Raw genomic sequence first — 17,838 nt, 5'->3', positions numbered from 1 at the left:
GTAATGTAATGCTCTAGAAGTGACTATTCTGCATAATGAGTGGTCTACTCTTAACTTTTTATGTAAATTATTGCTTTTTTTAAGTAACATTTTCAACCACTGTGTTTTACACTGTGGCCTTTTACTTTCACTAAACTAAAGGGTTTAAATACTTGTGACATTTTTCTCAGAACTAATAATACTTCTGTTGCAGGCCACATGGTAAAAATCTCAGCATACAGACTGTTAATTATAGTGGTATTATAATATAGACACCTCTGCAGCATCAATTGCCTCTATAACACCGGAAGCAACGTCAAACGCTTTCATACGTCTTTTAAATATTACAATAACATTATGCATTCAAATTAAATACAAAAATATAAAATATAGCGTTCTCTCAGATTACAGGTTACTCGTTTTTTAAAAAATAAAGGCACAATGAACAGTATCACATTTGAAAAAGGTGGATAAAAAATAAAAAGATATTTAAGAAGTATTTGAAACATCTCAAAGCTTTACAAGTCACTGTCCTGACTCCGGCTCTTATTTTGGAAGCGATGACCGGAGAAGTGCTTTATTTTCTTTCTGCCACGGTCCGACTTGACTGATACTGGAGCGGAGCAGCGGGAGGAGGGAAAGCTGGGAGTGTTGTGCCTGATCTATCAAACTCTGGACTGGTTTGACTTGTCACCGGGCCTTTCGGACAAAAAATGTGTTGCAGTCAGTGAGAGCAGTAGGTAGTTGGCTAAAAAAGAAGTAACAAGACCGGAAACACTCAGAAACATTGTGGAGTCGCGATAGAACAACTACGCAGGATGGGCGAGCGGGCTGTCCCGGGTTTTAAAACCACTGGATCCAAGTGGCTGCTGCCTGTCAGTGACTTCATGGGTTTACCTCTGGATCAGGTAGGAACTCTTTCTTTTTTCCGGTGATCAGAACCAAGTCCGTAGGAACTAAGGAGCATCTTCTCTTCTGAGACTCTGTCATGAATAAATGACCTGACAATTAATGTGTGACTTGTTAGAGAACGAAAGAAGAGACACCTATATTGTAGTTTATAATGGTAAAGGTGTACACTAGAGGTTTTGTGTGTGTGTGTGTGTGTGTTAGGTTTAAAAGCTGGATTTTTCCTTAAGGAGTTAATACCAGTGAGGATGATCAGATCATCAAGTGAGGAAAATTCATTCTAACTTCACTATGATTTCACAATAAATCCCTATAGGTGTATTACTAGTTGTTTTTGACATTTAACAAAAAATGAGTAGTGTAAAGTCCTGCTCTAATCCAGCTTTGTCCCACACAGGTGAATTTTTTGGCATGCCAGCTGTTTGCACTGGGAGCTGCATTCTGGTTTCGTCTCTACCTCAGTCCTAATCACACCAGTCCCCTCGTCAGGCATGCTGTGGCCACTCTCGTTGGCTTTTTCTTTCTCATCTTCTGCTTTGGATGGTACTACAGAACTCCATTCATTTTTATTTCTCATAAAACACTACACCCACTCTGCACTGAGCCAAGTACTAATTATCTGTGTTGGGTGAAAATGCATGATAGTAACCAATTAGACCAGCAGATCTCTACTGTCTTTTCAGAGAAATACACATAATTGATGTCCAGTGTGACAGTGCGATCAGCTGCATCACAGACTCATATCAAGACAACAGGGATGCAGGCAGTAAAACCACACAGAAAGGAGGGATAACAGTAACGATGCACATTTTCTGAAAGTGTTTGTCTTTTTTTTTTTACAGGTACTCAGCCCATATCCTGACAGTGGTGGCTGCAAACTACTTGATCATCATCAAAGCGAACATCAACAATGTTCACCAGTAAGTCTTTTTTTATTTCACACCTCAAAGGGTGATCCACAGACCATAGATGTTATACAGATAAAATACTGAATTATAAAATAATGTAGTGTCTAATAGAAATGGAACATGTGATATTTAAGTATACGAAATGTCGATCAGTTTACTTTAGCGCTTATCCGGGTATGTCCAGGTACACCCTGGACAGTTCACCAGGGCTAATGCACACAGAGACAAACACTTATGGGGCAATTTAGAGCCACAGAGTAACCTCAAACTGCATATTTATGGACTGTTGGAGAAAACCAGACCATCCGGCAAAAAGCCACACACTGTGTAAATCTTTGCAGTGTTGTTCTGCCATGTGTATATGTTTAGTACTGTGGATGGTTTGGTATATACAAAAAAAAGTTTTCACATGCATTATTTCCAGACCACATTGACCTGACTGAGTGTCCTCATGGTGACTGGTGGATGGCAAACCAGCTACAACAGCAGCCTATTTATTGGGGCAATTCTACCTTGTGTTGTCTTGTAAAACTTGTCAGACAAGATCAGCCCAGAAACCACTTAGTGTTACACCACAGGTCTGTGTGTGTGTGTGTGTGTGTGTGTGGTGGAGTGGGCAGATGGCTTAGACTACACGCTGACAATGCTAATCACATTTTATTTGCCAGAATATATTTTACACCTCACCCGTTTTGACTTTGTCACTCATCCACCGCACTGTGGCCTGAGCTACAATACTGAAAGCATGAAATTAACATGAAGTATGTCAGGTACTGTAAAAGGAAGCCAGACATGCCAGTCGGGCGAGCCTGTTAGCTAATTAGCACAGCGTTTGTTGTGTGTGTGTGTGTCTGTTGCCTTATATGATAGTGAACAACTTGGTTCAGGTGTGTTATGAATGGATCAACACAAATGAGGTTTAGTTAAGTTGCTATAGAATGATTGTGTAGAAGCTATAACCTGCCAGAGTGAAAGATAATACCACTATTGTTCTGTACATGTGGATGCAAAACACAGTTAAACATACAGGTTAAACATCTATTTGTCAGTGCCACAGGGTGAGACTGGTTAAATGAATTAATTGAGACAGTCTCAGGACTCTGCAGTGCAAACCTACAAATATGAGTAATTATTCTGTAATGTTGTAATGTCAAGACGTATGGCCTCTAAGAATTAGGACTTCTCTGTTTGTCTAACACAGGCCAATCTGAGAGTCTGTATCTCCCTTGTGCTTTATTTACACCAGGCTTTATTTTGACCACAGATGGGTCAGTTAATGTGGTAGGCAACGTCTCGCATGGTGTTTTTTTTTTTTTTTTACCTAACATGACCTAATAGACTCAAGCAGCTGTCCTAAAGGACTAGTTTTCAAACACATAATTTACATGGTAAGAAAACAGAAATCTGTATGGTATTGAGCTAAGCCAAAACTGAGCTAAGCCAAACTCATCTGCATGCACATATGCCAGGAAGGCATTCATGTATTTCTCCCACTCTGAGTGAGTAGGAGAAACAGTCAGATTTCCTTCAAATGAAACTAGGCTTTCAGTCATTCTGGAAGTATGAACAGTGCAGAGTGCTATAAATTCTATAATGCAAATCCATCTGTGAATATCAAAGCCAGAGATGTGACTATAATTTCTACTACTGTAACATAACAGTTGAATCATCATACAAAACATACAGCGTAACAGAAAAAACGTCAGAGTCTAGCTAGACCTTAACAAGTGACCAAGCACTCACGGCCCCATGTGGTTGTATTTGCGGCTAATAGTATGTCTCACCCTTCTGTCTGATCTAGTTTTGTTTACTTCTCCACATACAGATATTCAATGCTGACAGCTATGGGCTATCTGACAGTGTGCCACGTGAGCCGAGCCTTCATCTTTAACTATGGAATACTGTCCACTGACTTCTCTGGGTAAGGAAAAACTGGATCAGGGGGTTGCCTCATCTCTCTTTCTCTCTTGTTGCCACACCTTCTTTTTGACAACTCACTGTATTAGTCATTTCAGTTCTGGTAGGCGGTTTTCATGTTATCAGTTAACATTTCCAAAGTGTGTGGTGCCTGTTTACACTGTGCCCCACGCCATAGCCTTGTGTAAATACATCACCACAGATTAAAATACAGTATCTGGGTTTGTTCGTAGTTGACATTGTCCACCCCAGGTAGGACCAAGCCACCCATTGCCTCCTGGCAACTGTAACTTTGTTGTGTTCAAAACACAAGACTGGACTAAAGGTAAAAAAGGGTGGACTAAAGACTAAAGGAGGAGGTACTACTTTTTACTGTCTTTGCTGAAACATTACATTATTTTCTTTCAGGCTCTTGGGCAGATTAGAAAGTAGTTCTCAAAAAAGAATTTAGGAGAGTAGAAGGGGTTTGCTATAGCAGACAATGGGCAGTGACTCATTGCTTCCTCAAAACTGACACTGATCTGAAGTCAAAACATACAGACATTGCAGCTGCATTCCATAGGTGCTTTCACACTGATGACACAGCTTTCCTTTGATAAAGAGGGTTGTAATTTTGACAGGGCGCTACCAGTACATGTGCTTTTTCTAAGATAATGCCTGAGATCGTACCAGAACTTTTAGTTGAAATGTTTATGCTAAAAAAAAAATAATGTTGTGTGTGTAGCTGTAATTTTAACAGTGACAGTTGATTTGACTGGCTTCTGTATTCAGCAACTTCTTTGCCCAGTTCTTGTGTCACTGAATTATTTGCTGGCAGCCTCACTTGTGCTCCACATGACTTTGGTGTCGAGCAGCCAGGCCTGTGAGTCAGCCTTTGGTTGCATCACATTGAATTTAAGATCCTGTGTCTTTAAGTTCCCAGACTGGACAGATAAATGGCTGAGAATCACAGACATGCGTACTGGAAAATGTGATGAAATAATCAGGTCAAGCAAATGTTGTTTTATTCATTGGTTCCAGGCATAACAACACTTTGTTATGTTATCAGATTTTCTGGTTTTCCACTGTTTTGGTTGTTACCCTGGTTTCTTGTGTTGGGTCCCCTATTCTCTCATTTGACTATGAGCATTTCCATTAGTTTTATATTCTGAGCCAACTCTACAATCTACATCGAGCCTACATCTATAGGCTACAGTAGTGCTGCACATCCTGGCTGCCACACTGAAAATGTCTCTCTAAAGCCGACTGCCAACTCTCATTGAGCTGGCACTGCCAGCCGCACGGCCAGCCCCTATTTGTCTCTGCTTTCCATGCTGTGGACACAATGCAGTCCACTCACACACAGAAACCAGTGTGTGTGAGTGTGATTGTGTGTATGTGTGCGTGTGTGTGTGTGTGTGTGTGTGTGTGACAGAGAGAGAGAGAGAGAGAGAGAGAGAGGGAGAGAGAGGGGAGAGAAATTAAGTTTATGTGTGTTTGTGCACCCTTGTGCGCACACACATTCAGATTTGTGGGACAGAGAGGTCTCTATCTGTGAATGAAACTGGCAGAAGGAGTGAGAAAGTGGTTTGGTTCTGTACAGGACCTTAACACGCTCCACTGACACCTCACTTCTGGGTGTTTGGTGTCCTTAAATGTTTAACTTGAAAGATTAACGGTGTAGCTTAATGTAAACATAGCACTAATGCCGTATTGCATAATTGCACATACTGCTTACATTGTTCTGCTGTATATTGTTCTACTGGATACCAATGTCTGAAACATGTTTTGTTTATTGCAGTGTAAATATGTGTGAAACACCTACAGAACTGTAATAAACTTTAGTGCATACTTGGTACTAGTTTCGAACAGGTGGTAATGAAGTGAACATTTAGGGGAATTTCATTGAAATGATAAATGACCTGATTTGACACTGCTGGAATATAATTAAATGATTCACAGAGGAAAAAAATCTGGAGCCTCACATAGAGAGGTGGGCGTTGGCTGGGGTGTTCTTTGTTGCTGTAAAATAACTGAATAAAAAGTGTCACTTTTCCTCACCAGACATGTTGATTTCTGAGCCAGTATCTCTCCACTTTTGGCCTATTAAAAACGTGGTCACTATACTATAAACTTTACCAAGACTACTTACTACTACTTTGTCAAGGCTAAAAACACCAGGCTGCAGTTGGCTGCTAAAAGATCACCACATCTCATTTTCTTGATTCCTATTAGTTGTTTTATGTCTGAGTGGTGAAATCTAATATATGCTAAAGTATTATGTGAGTTAAATATCAGTGTTGCAGTTAAATTAAACAATAAAAGGATTTCTCTGCCTTTTCTGGTCAGGCCTTTGATGATAGTAACTCAGAAGATCACCACACTGGCTTTCCAGCTCCATGATGGTAAGAAAGAGAGGATGCAGATGCACGCAAACAGCCACACATACACACTGATTTTGTCAAGATGCTTGTAGCAGAGGCCACATGCTCTTGTAAATACTTAACATTAAACATATATCTTTTACACTGCAGACTGTGAAAAGCACAGGTGGCTCTCAGATTTAGTAATGGCTCTATTCCATGTTTTTTAGGTATGTGTAAGAAATCTGGACAGCTGACCCCGGAGCAGAAGTGTCTGGCCATAAAGTAAGTTTTTACATATACATACATATATTAACAGCTCTTCATATGTTAGAGTGGGAGGAGGATTTTGGAGACCAGGCAGGACACTGTGCTCTGTGAATAATGAGAAAGTGGTGGTTTCTGGTGTGATTCTTGTTCTTTTTCTATGCTGATGTCAATTTTCCTTTAAACCTGACGTTTCAGGTGCATATGGTTTAGTCTGTAGCAGGGGTGCCCAGTCCTGGTCCTCAAGGGACACTGCCCTGTTTGTTTTCCAACTATCCCTGCCCCTACCCCTCAGTCACTCGGAAGCTGGAAGATGCCAATTCGCTATGTCTTCCCCTACTCAAACCCTCACCTGAGATGATATCTTCCAGCTTCTGATTGGCTGAACACACCTGATCCAGATAATCAGCGGTGGGTAGTTGAAGTATAGAAGTATATAAGGTAGTTAACGTCAGATACCCAGCAGTATATAAAGTACTTCAAATTAGAAGTATATAAGGTAGTTAATGTCAGCTACCCAGCAGTATATAAAGTACTTCAAATTAGAAGTATATAAGTTAGTTAACGTCAGATACCCAGCAGTATGGAAAGTACTTCAAATTAGAAGTATATAAGGTAGTTAACGTCAGCTACCCAGCAGTATATAAAGTACTTCAAATTAGAAGTATATAAGGTAGTTAACGTCAGATACCCAGCGGTATATAAAGCACTTCAAATTAGAAGTATATAAGGTAGTTAACGTCAGATACCCAGCGGTATATAAAGTACTTCAAATTAGAAGTATATAAGGTAGTTAACGTCAGATACCCAGCAGTATGGAAAGTACTTCAAATTAGAAGTATATAAGTTAGTTAACGTCAGATACCCAGCAGTATGGAAAGTACTTCAAATTAGAAGTACTGACCGGGACGGTGGCCCTCTGGGAACATGGGTTGGGGACGACTGATCTATAGGATTAATGTATGTTTGGGCTCACTGTCATTATTATACACGTGCAGAAGATTGCATCCAGATTAGGACCTTATTTAAAGAATAAATAACTGTTTCTTTTCCTTTAGCCACGAAGGACAATGACAAGGAGATGCAATCATGGTGAATAGCTTGTTCCTGTAAAAAGCATGTCGTAGAACTTGGAAAAGAGGAAATCAGTTTGCATGGAATATCTGACGTATTTATGCATGTGAATCAATAGAACCACATTCATCAGTGTACCATGCATGCCAAAAATGTGTCAAACAAACAAAAGCAAAAAATTTAAATTAGTGTTGTCCTCGTGTTACAACCCCACAGCTGTAGATTTGGTGATTGTCTCATGTTTGTCACCTTCAAGATTTCTGTGCTCCCTCTAGGGTTGGGTACCAGTTACATTTTATTGATACAGACTCCAGTTTTGCTTATCAATTGTGGCTGTATTGTCAACGTGATGTACAAGCTCTGATACATGCGTAACCAGCAATGGAGACAGATACCCAGCATGTATGAACTATTCAGAATTTAATAATCCTATTGAAAACAGATTTCTTTGATTTCCTCTTGTTTAATTATTTGGAACTGGCCACAAGTCAAAAGGTAAAAGCTGTGGTAAGTGTTATAACTGGATGGCCGGAGAAAACGAAAGATGATTTACAGTGTTTAAATTGTTGAAAATTGAAGTCACCGTTTGTCATTCACAGTATGTTTTATTTAACTTCTCATCTGCCAGGGAAACATTTTTACTCCTTTTATTGTTCATTTTTATTTTTAAAAAATTGCATGCTTTTCTCACACTTCCACCTAACTTAGATGAAAACATATAGTACCACAGTTGCATTTCACCTGAATTGATGTGTTATGCTGAAAATGAAGTGATTTCCTGTTTTCACTGTTTTCTCCTATTGTTCTTTCTGCAGGGTGAGGCCTTCTCTCATCGAGTACCTGAGTTACAATCTGAACTTCCTGAGTGTCTTAGTGGGACCATGCAGTAATTATAAGGACTACATAGACTTCATAGAGGGCAGACACATCAGCACGAGGCTCAGGCAGCACTCCGGCACTTGTAATGGGCAGAATGGCTATGGTAAAACACCAGAGCCGTCACCATTGGTAAGTTCACAAACAAGTATCTGGCTGTTGCTCCCTCTTCTGATTTCACCTAATGACACTGCACAACATGGGACTATAGGAGTCTGCCTTTCTCTTTTTGACCACTTCTCTATTAATTTTCTCTGGATTTCATTCTTGTATTAACACATTAAGATGAGCATTGCTAGAGTAAATTTACATAATGAATGGGTTCAGTAGGGCACAGTAACAAACCAATTGGTTTCTGTATTCCATTACACATTTTTTACTTGTCTAAAGCCAAACAATGGCACAGAATTAAACAGTTAATGTAATGGATTAAATGAGAGACACAGACATAACAGGCCACTTTTGGTGCATGTTAGAACATTGTAGTGTCCAGTATCCATCTAGTCCCACCGCTGTCATTGGTTATAAATATACTGTAATAAAGTTGGACAGCTTAGTAGTTATAATGTCATTTTGTAATGTATGTATCTGTTCTCTGCAGAAAGCTGTCTGTCAAAAGCTGCTGATCTGCTGTGGCTGCATGCTTTTCTTCCTAATCGTGACTCGATCCTTGCCAATAACGTACAACGTAGACCCCCTATTTGTGAGCGAGGCCCCCTTCATCACCAGGCTCACCTACGCTTTCTTGTCCATACAAGCTGCAAGGCCCAAATTCTACTTTGCTTGGACATTAGGTGAGCACTGTGTGTGTGTAGCTAACTGCTGTTTCGGCTAATTGTCAGCTACTAATACGAAGGAGACGTGAGTATGTTTTTACTGCCATGGAAGTCGTGATTTTTCTTGTCCTGTGTGTGTCCTGTTAGCTGATGCAGTCAACAACGCTGCAGGCTATGGTTTCTTGGGGATGGATGAAAATGGAAAGCCATCTTGGGATCTCATCTGCAACCTCAACATCTTGGGGATTGAGGTACCCTCAGTGTTTTATTAACTTAAGGATCAGAGCACTGTTTATTTTTTTCATTTTGTGGTTATTGTTGACAGATTATTAATGGTTTTTCAGGCTGCAACCAGCTTCAAGACATTCATCGACAACTGGAATATTCAAACAGGAATTTGGCTCAAAACGTCAGTGCTGCAAATATGACTTCACTACAGTCAGTAAATACTTGGCTTTGCATTTCACACATTGAATGCATTGATTCCTCTCACCTCTTAGGGTGTGTTATGACCGAGCCCCCAATCACAAGTTGGCGTTGACCTTTATGCTGTCTGCACTGTGGCATGGTGTTTATCCAGGGTACTATTTCACCTTCATCACTGCCATCCCCATCACCATAGCAGCACGAGCTGTGAGTACTCTGCCTCTTCTATAAATTAAAATAGTCTATTAGCTAAAGGAACAGTCATTGTGATCAGATTATTCAGTTTTGGTTGGTTGAGCCACACTGTGAGGAAAAAGCATCTTGTACTCCGATCAGACCTGTCGATCGAAACAAATGTAACACTACAGAAAAATAGGATAAGATGCACTAACTCTTAGTGTTAGTACCAGCTGCCTAAATTCATACAATTTGAGAAAAAGCAAAACAATCTTGTCATGTAACATCATTAAACAGCATAGCTTTAATACACTCATTCTTTCATTGGCGTGATTAAAATCTATCATCTCGCTCTCTCCGTCAGATACGAAAATCTGTTCGTCACTGCTTCCTGGGTTCCAGAGGCCTGAAGCTTGGTTACGACGTCTTAACTTGGGCAGCCACACATCTGACCATCTGCTACACTGTCATGCCTTTTCTTCTTCTTGCAGTAGAACCTACATTGGTTTATTACAGGTATGTCTTAACTGGCTTTAATTATCTTAGCTTCTTAAACCCAATTTATGCTTGATGGATTTGTGTGGAACCTCTTCTGGATAAGAGGTATAATGAATGGATGGATGGTATTTGTGTAGCCACAAAGGTCGGAGTGGACCCTTGTGTGGATATCTGCAGGCCATCCAAATGATGTGACCATGCAGACGTTTCAAACTACAACAAACTTCTCCTTGTTGATGCACTTTTTCTCTTGTGTCAGTGTTCTGTATTTCCCAGTCGCAGGTCTTACTCTCATCAAGCAAACAACTTTTTGCTTTTTTGACTTTTTTTCTTGATTTTGACTAAAATACTGTAAACAAAGAGGCTCTTCTTAAGGTTGTAAGGTCATCATCTTGTTGTTTGCACATACTTAATAGTTATATTGCTGCAGAGTTCAAATCTGAATGATTATAAATACTATTAAAATATTTTTCAAGCTTTCAGTGTATATGGACTATGTAACTGTGACATCTGTTGTGGTTGAAAAGTGGAGCACAGTCCTTGAATTTCCAGTATGACACAATTAAAACATATTCTAGGTTTTGATTTTTAACATTATATTCTGTGTTGTGCCTTATTTTGTCATGTTACACTTTCCTACTAATCAGCATTTCTGCTTGTAGTATGTTACTGATGAAGTTACAGAAGTTTCACTCTGTTTATCTCTTCTTACTTTCTTAGGTCTATGTACTTCCATGTGCACATCATCAGCATTCTGGCTGCGATCGCCCTGCATCAGAAACACAAACCCAGGGAACCGTCTGCCACCACTAAAACGTTTTCCTCCGCCTCCTCCTCCTCCATCTCGTCTTCGTGCTCAGCCCAGTGCCAACCTGCTCACTCCAACAACAATGACAAAGTACACTGAAAATCCCCTCTTCGTGTCCTTTTACCAGGCCCCAGCCCACAGTGTTCTCTCAAAGACAGGTTAATATCCCTAGAGGCCATTTAGCCAACTTAAAATGAGAAACCATTGTGTGATTTTTTTCAGACAGTAATAAGATATGGAAATAAAAACCTGGATGGTACTACATGATGGAGGATTTGAACCCATGGCACTGGCTGCACATGGCTTATGTTTGTAAGATTAAGACAATACATCAGATATAAACTCAGCTTCCAGACTATAAAGCGAAACATTAGCTGAGGGGAAGGTCTCTGGTACCAAAAACCACCAGAACGCTGTCCTCCCTCTACTTTCCCTGTCTCCACCTCCAACAACAGCCAGCCTGCTCCAAAAGCAATGCAAATGTGTGAAGAGAGAAAGAAGACTCACTTTCTTTTCTGTCCTCTTTCGGTGATGTCCTGCCTTATGGTGGGATCCAAGCCAGCCCCGTGGGGCACAGCTCATAAACATGGGAAACACACAAACTCATGCATAAACAGACTGTAGGAAACACATGTGCACACACACGTACTTGGTCACACTCTAATGCCATATAAAAGCCACCATTGTTTGGCCACGACAAAAGAGCATGCCAATGGGAGAGAGAGCCCGTGTACCCACAGCACCCACTGCCTCCACCGTGCCCACTGGGTGTTTTGTGTGTGTGTGTGTGTGTGTGATCATTTACCCACTGTTACATCTCACCACCCAGTGAAACCAATACTAGTGAATGTTTTTAAGGTCGGGTGGCAGCTTCTCCAGGTGAGGAGACTTGACTATTCTCTACAACAAGTAAACACTTTGTTATAGTGTCTGTGGATAATCCTGGGCTTTAGCTTATGCCCGTGTAAACGCAAAATGAAAAGCTAACATATGTAAAGAACAATTTAAAGATCAACAGTCTGTCAACAAGCTTTTGCTCATGTTAGTTTGCATTGCACATTGTAACAAATGATAAAGCTGCAGTTTGAGCAAACATTTAAATTTACAACTAAGATTCCTAAAAAATGTAATAGTTCTACCTTCCCCAAGAACACTTTTGTTTCTTGGGAAGGATTTAGTAGTGACAGTTGTTAATGTATTAGTAGAACTTATGTGAAAGGTGCTGGATACCTGTTATAGTAAATTAATTTAACTAAAAGCTGTGGTGAAACTGAAAGGAAATACATTGGAAGTTTCTCTTTTTGGGAGGCAACCATTGCACACTCAAAGAACGGACAACATGAGCAAAAATAGTAATTCATTGATCCAATGTATTTCTAGTCAGTGGGAGCATGGTGCTGTGTTCATTCTGTGGTTCTTTTAAAACTGTGGATTTAGCAGAGCAAGTCAGCAGCTGCAGGTTGAATTAACAGAGACACCTGCTGGTGGGTTGTGTAGTCTTAGCTCTTCTGAATTAAATAATAAGGGTAACCCATGTGGGACTGACTGAAACTGCCATGCTGCAGCATCTAATGCACCTTCAAACTCAATGGATCTTCAATGTCTTTTTTTTTTTAACTACTACTACTATAAAAACTATATTATTATTATTATTATTATTAACAAAACCCAGAATCCCTTGTTTACGTTTGCACAATCAAAGTAAATGAATCTAAAGTTGATGTTTGTGATTAGAGCTGAAGACAGCATGGGCAAACCTTCACCTGTTTTAATTAGTGATTATCGGTCTGTTGCTTTTGATTATAAAAATGGATCACCCATGGGATGTTCGGGAGCACAGCGAGTTTAAAAGTGGCACAGTGGCTTGGTTATTAATGGTGCTGTCTGTTGGAGTCTTGTTAGCGTTCAGCGGTTGGTTATAATAAGGTTTACTAACAATGCTAACGTTGCAGTGCAGGACTTTGTTTTTGGTGGTGTAGCAATGTCTGATGAAGAAAAATGATATTACACTTGAAAATGTCAGGTTGTCCCTTTAAATGCATTGTGGTTGTTGCCTAATGAAAATGTTATTTATTCCTATGGGTGTAGCATGTTAACAACATGTTGCTCTGTTTAATTAGTTGAAAATTGATCCCTACATTAGAACTACAGGAAAAATGTGGATTTGGGACTCACCTCTTTTGAATCAGTTTACTGACAGAGACCTTTAATTCTTCAAGATTTGAGAGGAAAAGAGTAAAAATATGTCAGAATTCTGTCAGATTTTTTACAGCTTGGGTTATTTTAAGTAACGATGGCAATATATAATTTTTGTTGATTATTTTAATGTCGAATTGTGCATTTGTACCTCTTTTGGAGTTAATGAGGTATAGAAACTGCTCGGGGGGCGTGTATGTATGTAGCCATTTCTATATACCAGGTTGTTTTCCTGTAATTATTGCCATTTATATCTAGAAAAATATGAAAATACTGATGGTCATACATTTAGTCCACTGACTGACTGTGTCTAAACTCCTCAAGAATTGTGTGTGTGCAAAAAACACTTCACGTACATGTATGGCTGTGCTATTACATGAAATTCAGTTGTGAAACAGAGTCTTTATTTACAGGTACGGAACTAGTCATAATCATTAACTGTTGTTACTAATAACAAATGTTATTGTATGTTTGCATGTGTTTTTAGCACAGGGAAACAAGCGATGCATGGCATATATACAGTATGAATGCATTGTCCTATTTCGCAGCTATTTGCATGACTTTGTCCTGATATTTTTGCAGACGTGTGTGTGTGTGTGGGTGGGTGTGATTAAATCTACTGACTGAGTGGGTGCGTGTGTATGTGATTGTGTGTTATTTTCTTATTACTCCATTTTATTGTTTGTATGGAAGACGAGTTGTTTTAAAAGTTTAACAAATAAAGCTTCAGTAAAACAAATGTTTCAGTTTTTTTTGGCAAATTTTTAAATCCATCCATCCATCCATCCATCCATTTTCTACCGCTTATCCGGAGCCGGGTCGCGGGGGCAGTAGCCGAATCAGGGATACCCAGACTTCCTTCTCCCTGGACACTTCCTCCAGCTCTTCCGGGGGGACACCGAGGCGTTCCCAGGCCAGCCGGGAGACATAGTCCCTCCAGCGTGTCCTGGGTCTTCCCCGGGGCCTCCTCCCGGTGGGACATGCCCGGAACACCTCCCCAGGAAGGCGCCCAGGAGGCATCCGAAACAGATGCCCGAGCCACCTCAACTGACTCCTCTCGATGTGGAGGAGCAGCGGCTCTACTCCGAGCTCCTCCCGGGTGACCGAGCTCCTCACCCTATCTCTAAGGGAGCGCCCGGCCACCCTGCGGAGGAAGCTCATTTCAGCCGCTTGTATCCGCGATCTCGTTCTTTCGGTCATGACCCAGAGCTCATGACCATAGGTGAGAGTGGGAACGTAGATTGACCGGTAAATCGAGAGCTTCGCCTTCTGGCTCAGCTCCTTCTTCACCACAACGGACCGGTACACCGACCGCATTACTGCTGCCGATGCCCCGATCCGTCTGTCAATCTCACGTTCCGTCCTTCCCTCACTCGTGAACAAGACCCCGAGATACTTAAACTCCTCCACTTGAGGCAGGATCTCTCCCCTGGCCTGGAGATGGCAAACCACCTTTTTCCGGTTGAGCACCATGGCCTCGGACTTGGAGGTGCTGATTCTCATCCCAGCCGCTTCACACTCGGTTGCAAACCGCCCCAGTGAACGCTGGAGATCCTGGCTCGATGGAGCCAACAGGACAACATCATCTGCAAAAAGCAGAGATGAAATCCTGTGGTCCCCGAACTGGACTCCCTCCGGCCCCTGGCTGCGCCTAGAAATTCTGTCCATAAAAGTAATGAACAGAACCGGTGACAAAGGGCAGCCCTGCCGGAGTCCAACGTGCACTGGGAACAGGTCTGACTTACTGCCGGCAATGCGAACCAAGCTCCTGCTCCGTTTGTACAGAGACCGGATAGCCCCCAGCAAAGAGCCCCGGACCCCATACTCCTGGAGCACCTCCCACAGGATGTCACGAGGGACCCGGTCGAATGCCTTCTCCAAGTCCACAAAACACATGTGGACTGGTTGGGCAAACTCCCATGAACCCTCGAGCACCCTCGAGAGTGTGTAGAGCTGGTCCAGTGTTCCACGCCCAGGACGGAAACCGCATTGTTCCTCCTGAATCCGAGGTTCGACCACCGGCCGGATCCTCCTCTCCAGCACCCTGGCATAGACCTTCCCCGGGAGGCTGAGGAGTGTGATCCCTCTGTAGTTGGAACACACCCTCCGGTCCCCCTTCTTAAAAAGAGGAACCACCACCCCGGTCTGCCAATCCAGGGGTACTGTCCCCGAACGCCACGCGATGTTGCACAGGCGTGTCAGCCATGACAGCCCAACAACATCCAGAGACTTGAGGTACTCGGGACGGATCTCATCCACCCCCGGTGCTTTGCCACCGAGGAGCTGCCGAACTACCTCAGTGACTTCGGCTTGGGTGATGGATGGATCAGCCTCCGAATCCCCAGCCCCTGCTTCCCTTATGGAAGACGTGTTGACAGGATTGAGGAGATCCTCGAAGTATTCCTTCCACCGTCCGACAATATCCCCAGTCGAGGTCAGCAGCTCACCACTTCCACTGTAAACAGCATTGGTAGAGCACTGCTTCCCCCTCCTGAGGCGCCGGACGGTTTGCCAGAATTTCTTCGGGGCCGACAGGTAGTCCTTCTCCATGGCCTCACCGAACTCCTCCCATACCCGAGTTTTTGCCTCCATCACCGCCTGGGCTGCAGCACGCTTAGCCCTGCGGTACCTGTCAGCTGCTTCGGAAGTCCCACAAGCCAACCAAGCTCGGTAGGACTCCTTCTTCAGCTTGACGGCATCCCTTACCTCCGGTGTCCACCACCGGGTTCGGGGATTGCCGCCACGACAGGCACCCGAAACCTTACGGCCACAGCTCCTAGCCGCCGCGTCGACAATGGAGGTGGAAAACATGGTCCATTCGGACTCAATGTCCCCAGCCTCCCCCGGGATCTGGTAGAAGCTCTCTCGGAGGTGTGAGTTAAAGACCCCTCTGACAGTGGGTTCGGCCAAACATTCCCAACAGACCCTCACAGTACGTTTGGGCCTGCCAAGTCTGTCCCGCTTCCTCCTCCGCCAGCGGATCCAACTCACCACCAGGTGGTGATCAGTTGACAGCTCTGCCCCTCTCTTCACCCGAGTGTCCAAGACATACGGCCAAATGTCAGATGACACGACTACAAAGTCGATCATTGACCTCCGGCCTAGGGTGTCCTGGTGCCATGTGCACTGATGGACACCCTTATGCTTGAACATGGTGTTCGTTATGGACAAACTGTGACTAGCACAGAAGTCCAACAACAAAACACCACTCGGGTTCGTATCGGGGAGGCCGTTCCTCCCAATCACGCCCCTCCAGGTTTCACTGTCGCTGCCCACGTGAGCGTTGAAGTCCCCCAACAGAATTATGGAGTCCCCGGTAGGAGCACCTTTCAGCACCCCCCCGAGAGACTCCAAAAAGGCCGGGTACTCAGCACTGTTGTTCGGCCCATAAGCCGAAACAACAGTGAGAGACCTATCCCCGACCCGAAGGCGCAGGGAAACGACCCTTTCACTCTGGGGGGAAAACTCCAACACGTTGCGGCTGAGCTGGGGAGCTATGAGCAAGCCCACACCAGCTCGCCGCCGCTCACCGCGAGCAACTCCAGAGTAGAAGAGAGTCCAGCCCCTCTCAAGGAGCTGGGTTCCAGAGCCCAGGCTGTGCGTGGAGGTGAGCCCGACTATCTCTAGTCGGTACCGCTCAACCTCCCTCACAAGCTCAGGCTCCTTCCCCCCCAGTGAGGTGACATTCCATGTCCCTAGAGCCAGTTTCAGCCCCCAGGGATCGGGTCGCCGAGGTCCCCGTCCTCGACCACTGCCCGATCCACTGTGCACCGGCCCCTTATGGATCCTCCTGCGGGTGGTGGGTCCACAGAAGGACGGCCCCACGTCACTCTTTCGGGCTTTGCCCGGCTGGGCCCCATGGGGGGAGACCCAGCCACCAGGCGCTCGCCTACGAGCCCGAACCCCAGGCCTGGCTCCAGGGTGGGGCCCCGGCTTCGCCATGCCGGGCGACGTCACGGTCTTCAATTGTCGCTCCATAAGGGGTCACTGAACCGCTCTTAGTCTGGTCCGTCACCTAGGACCTGTTTGCCTTGGGAGACCCTGCCAGGGGCATATAGCCCCAGACAACATAGCTCCTAGGATCATACGGGCACTCAAACCCCTCCACCACGATAAGGTGGCGGTTCGAGGAGGGGGCAAATTTTTAAATGTCTGGTTAAATTGAACTTAAAATATTCATAATGAGGTTAAGTTTTGTTTCCTGATTTAAATGCTATCAAGTCTCACAAATAAAGCCTCTATTAGCTTGTTATATATTAATGTTAATATTCCCCTCAGCATCAACTCAAACTCTCTCTATGCCGTGTCTGTTCCACGTTGTTTAATCTCCGATGGTAATCTTAAAGTGTTGCTTCACGTGTTGTTTTGATCCAACCTGCACTCACAGACTAATGAATAATAACCAGGGGAACGAAAATGGAACAAAGCCAACAACAAACAACAAAATATACTTAAATCACTGTAATGCAAGAGTATGTATGCTTCTGTATGCTTCTGTGGGTTTTTTCCTGAATGCTCTGATTTCCTTCAATATTTACATGCAGTTTGGGGTTAGGTGACTCTAAATTGGCAGTAGGTATGAATGTGCACGTAGTGTTTATCTTTCTTGATGTGTCAGCCCTGTGATAGACTGGTGATCTGTCCAGGGTGTGTCCAGCCTCTCTACCAATGTCAGCTGGGTTTGG

General features: G+C 43.3%; 1 protein-coding gene across 1 annotated transcript; it reads left to right on the top strand.

Moving 5' to 3' along the window:
• Nucleotides 1–673: 673 nt before the first annotated feature.
• On the top strand, nt 674–13,776 carry mboat1 (membrane bound O-acyltransferase domain containing 1). The gene is made up of 13 exons (XM_026293575.1): nt 674–887; nt 1,286–1,431; nt 1,731–1,808; nt 3,622–3,717; nt 6,042–6,097; nt 6,286–6,340; nt 8,212–8,404; nt 8,874–9,066; nt 9,196–9,299; nt 9,393–9,457; nt 9,549–9,681; nt 10,016–10,167; nt 10,870–13,776. The coding sequence occupies exons 1-13, from the start codon at nt 798–800 to the stop codon at nt 11,054–11,056; spliced, it is 1,548 nt and encodes a 515-aa protein (XP_026149360.1). The 5' UTR covers nt 674–797; the 3' UTR covers nt 11,057–13,776.
• Nucleotides 13,777–17,838: the final 4,062 nt, after the last annotated feature.

This window comes from Mastacembelus armatus, chromosome 16, assembly GCF_900324485.2.
Source record: "Mastacembelus armatus chromosome 16, fMasArm1.2, whole genome shotgun sequence".
In the NCBI taxonomy this organism is placed as follows: Eukaryota; Metazoa; Chordata; class Actinopteri; order Synbranchiformes; family Mastacembelidae; genus Mastacembelus; species Mastacembelus armatus.
Note: the sequence above shows the minus strand (reverse complement) of the source record. Positions and strands in the feature narration are given on the sequence as shown.

Excerpts from the sequence above, each read along its gene's own strand:
- mboat1 (XM_026293575.1), top strand. The coding sequence starts at position 798 with ATGGGCGAGCGGGCTGTCCCGGGTTTTAAAACCACTGGATCCAAGTGG. Across the intron at positions 8,405-8,873 it reads CACCAGAGCCGTCACCATTG|AAAGCTGTCTGTCAAAAGCT; the intron begins GTAAGTTCACAA and ends TGTTCTCTGCAG. Across the intron at positions 10,168-10,869 it reads CCTACATTGGTTTATTACAG|GTCTATGTACTTCCATGTGC; the intron begins GTATGTCTTAAC and ends TTACTTTCTTAG.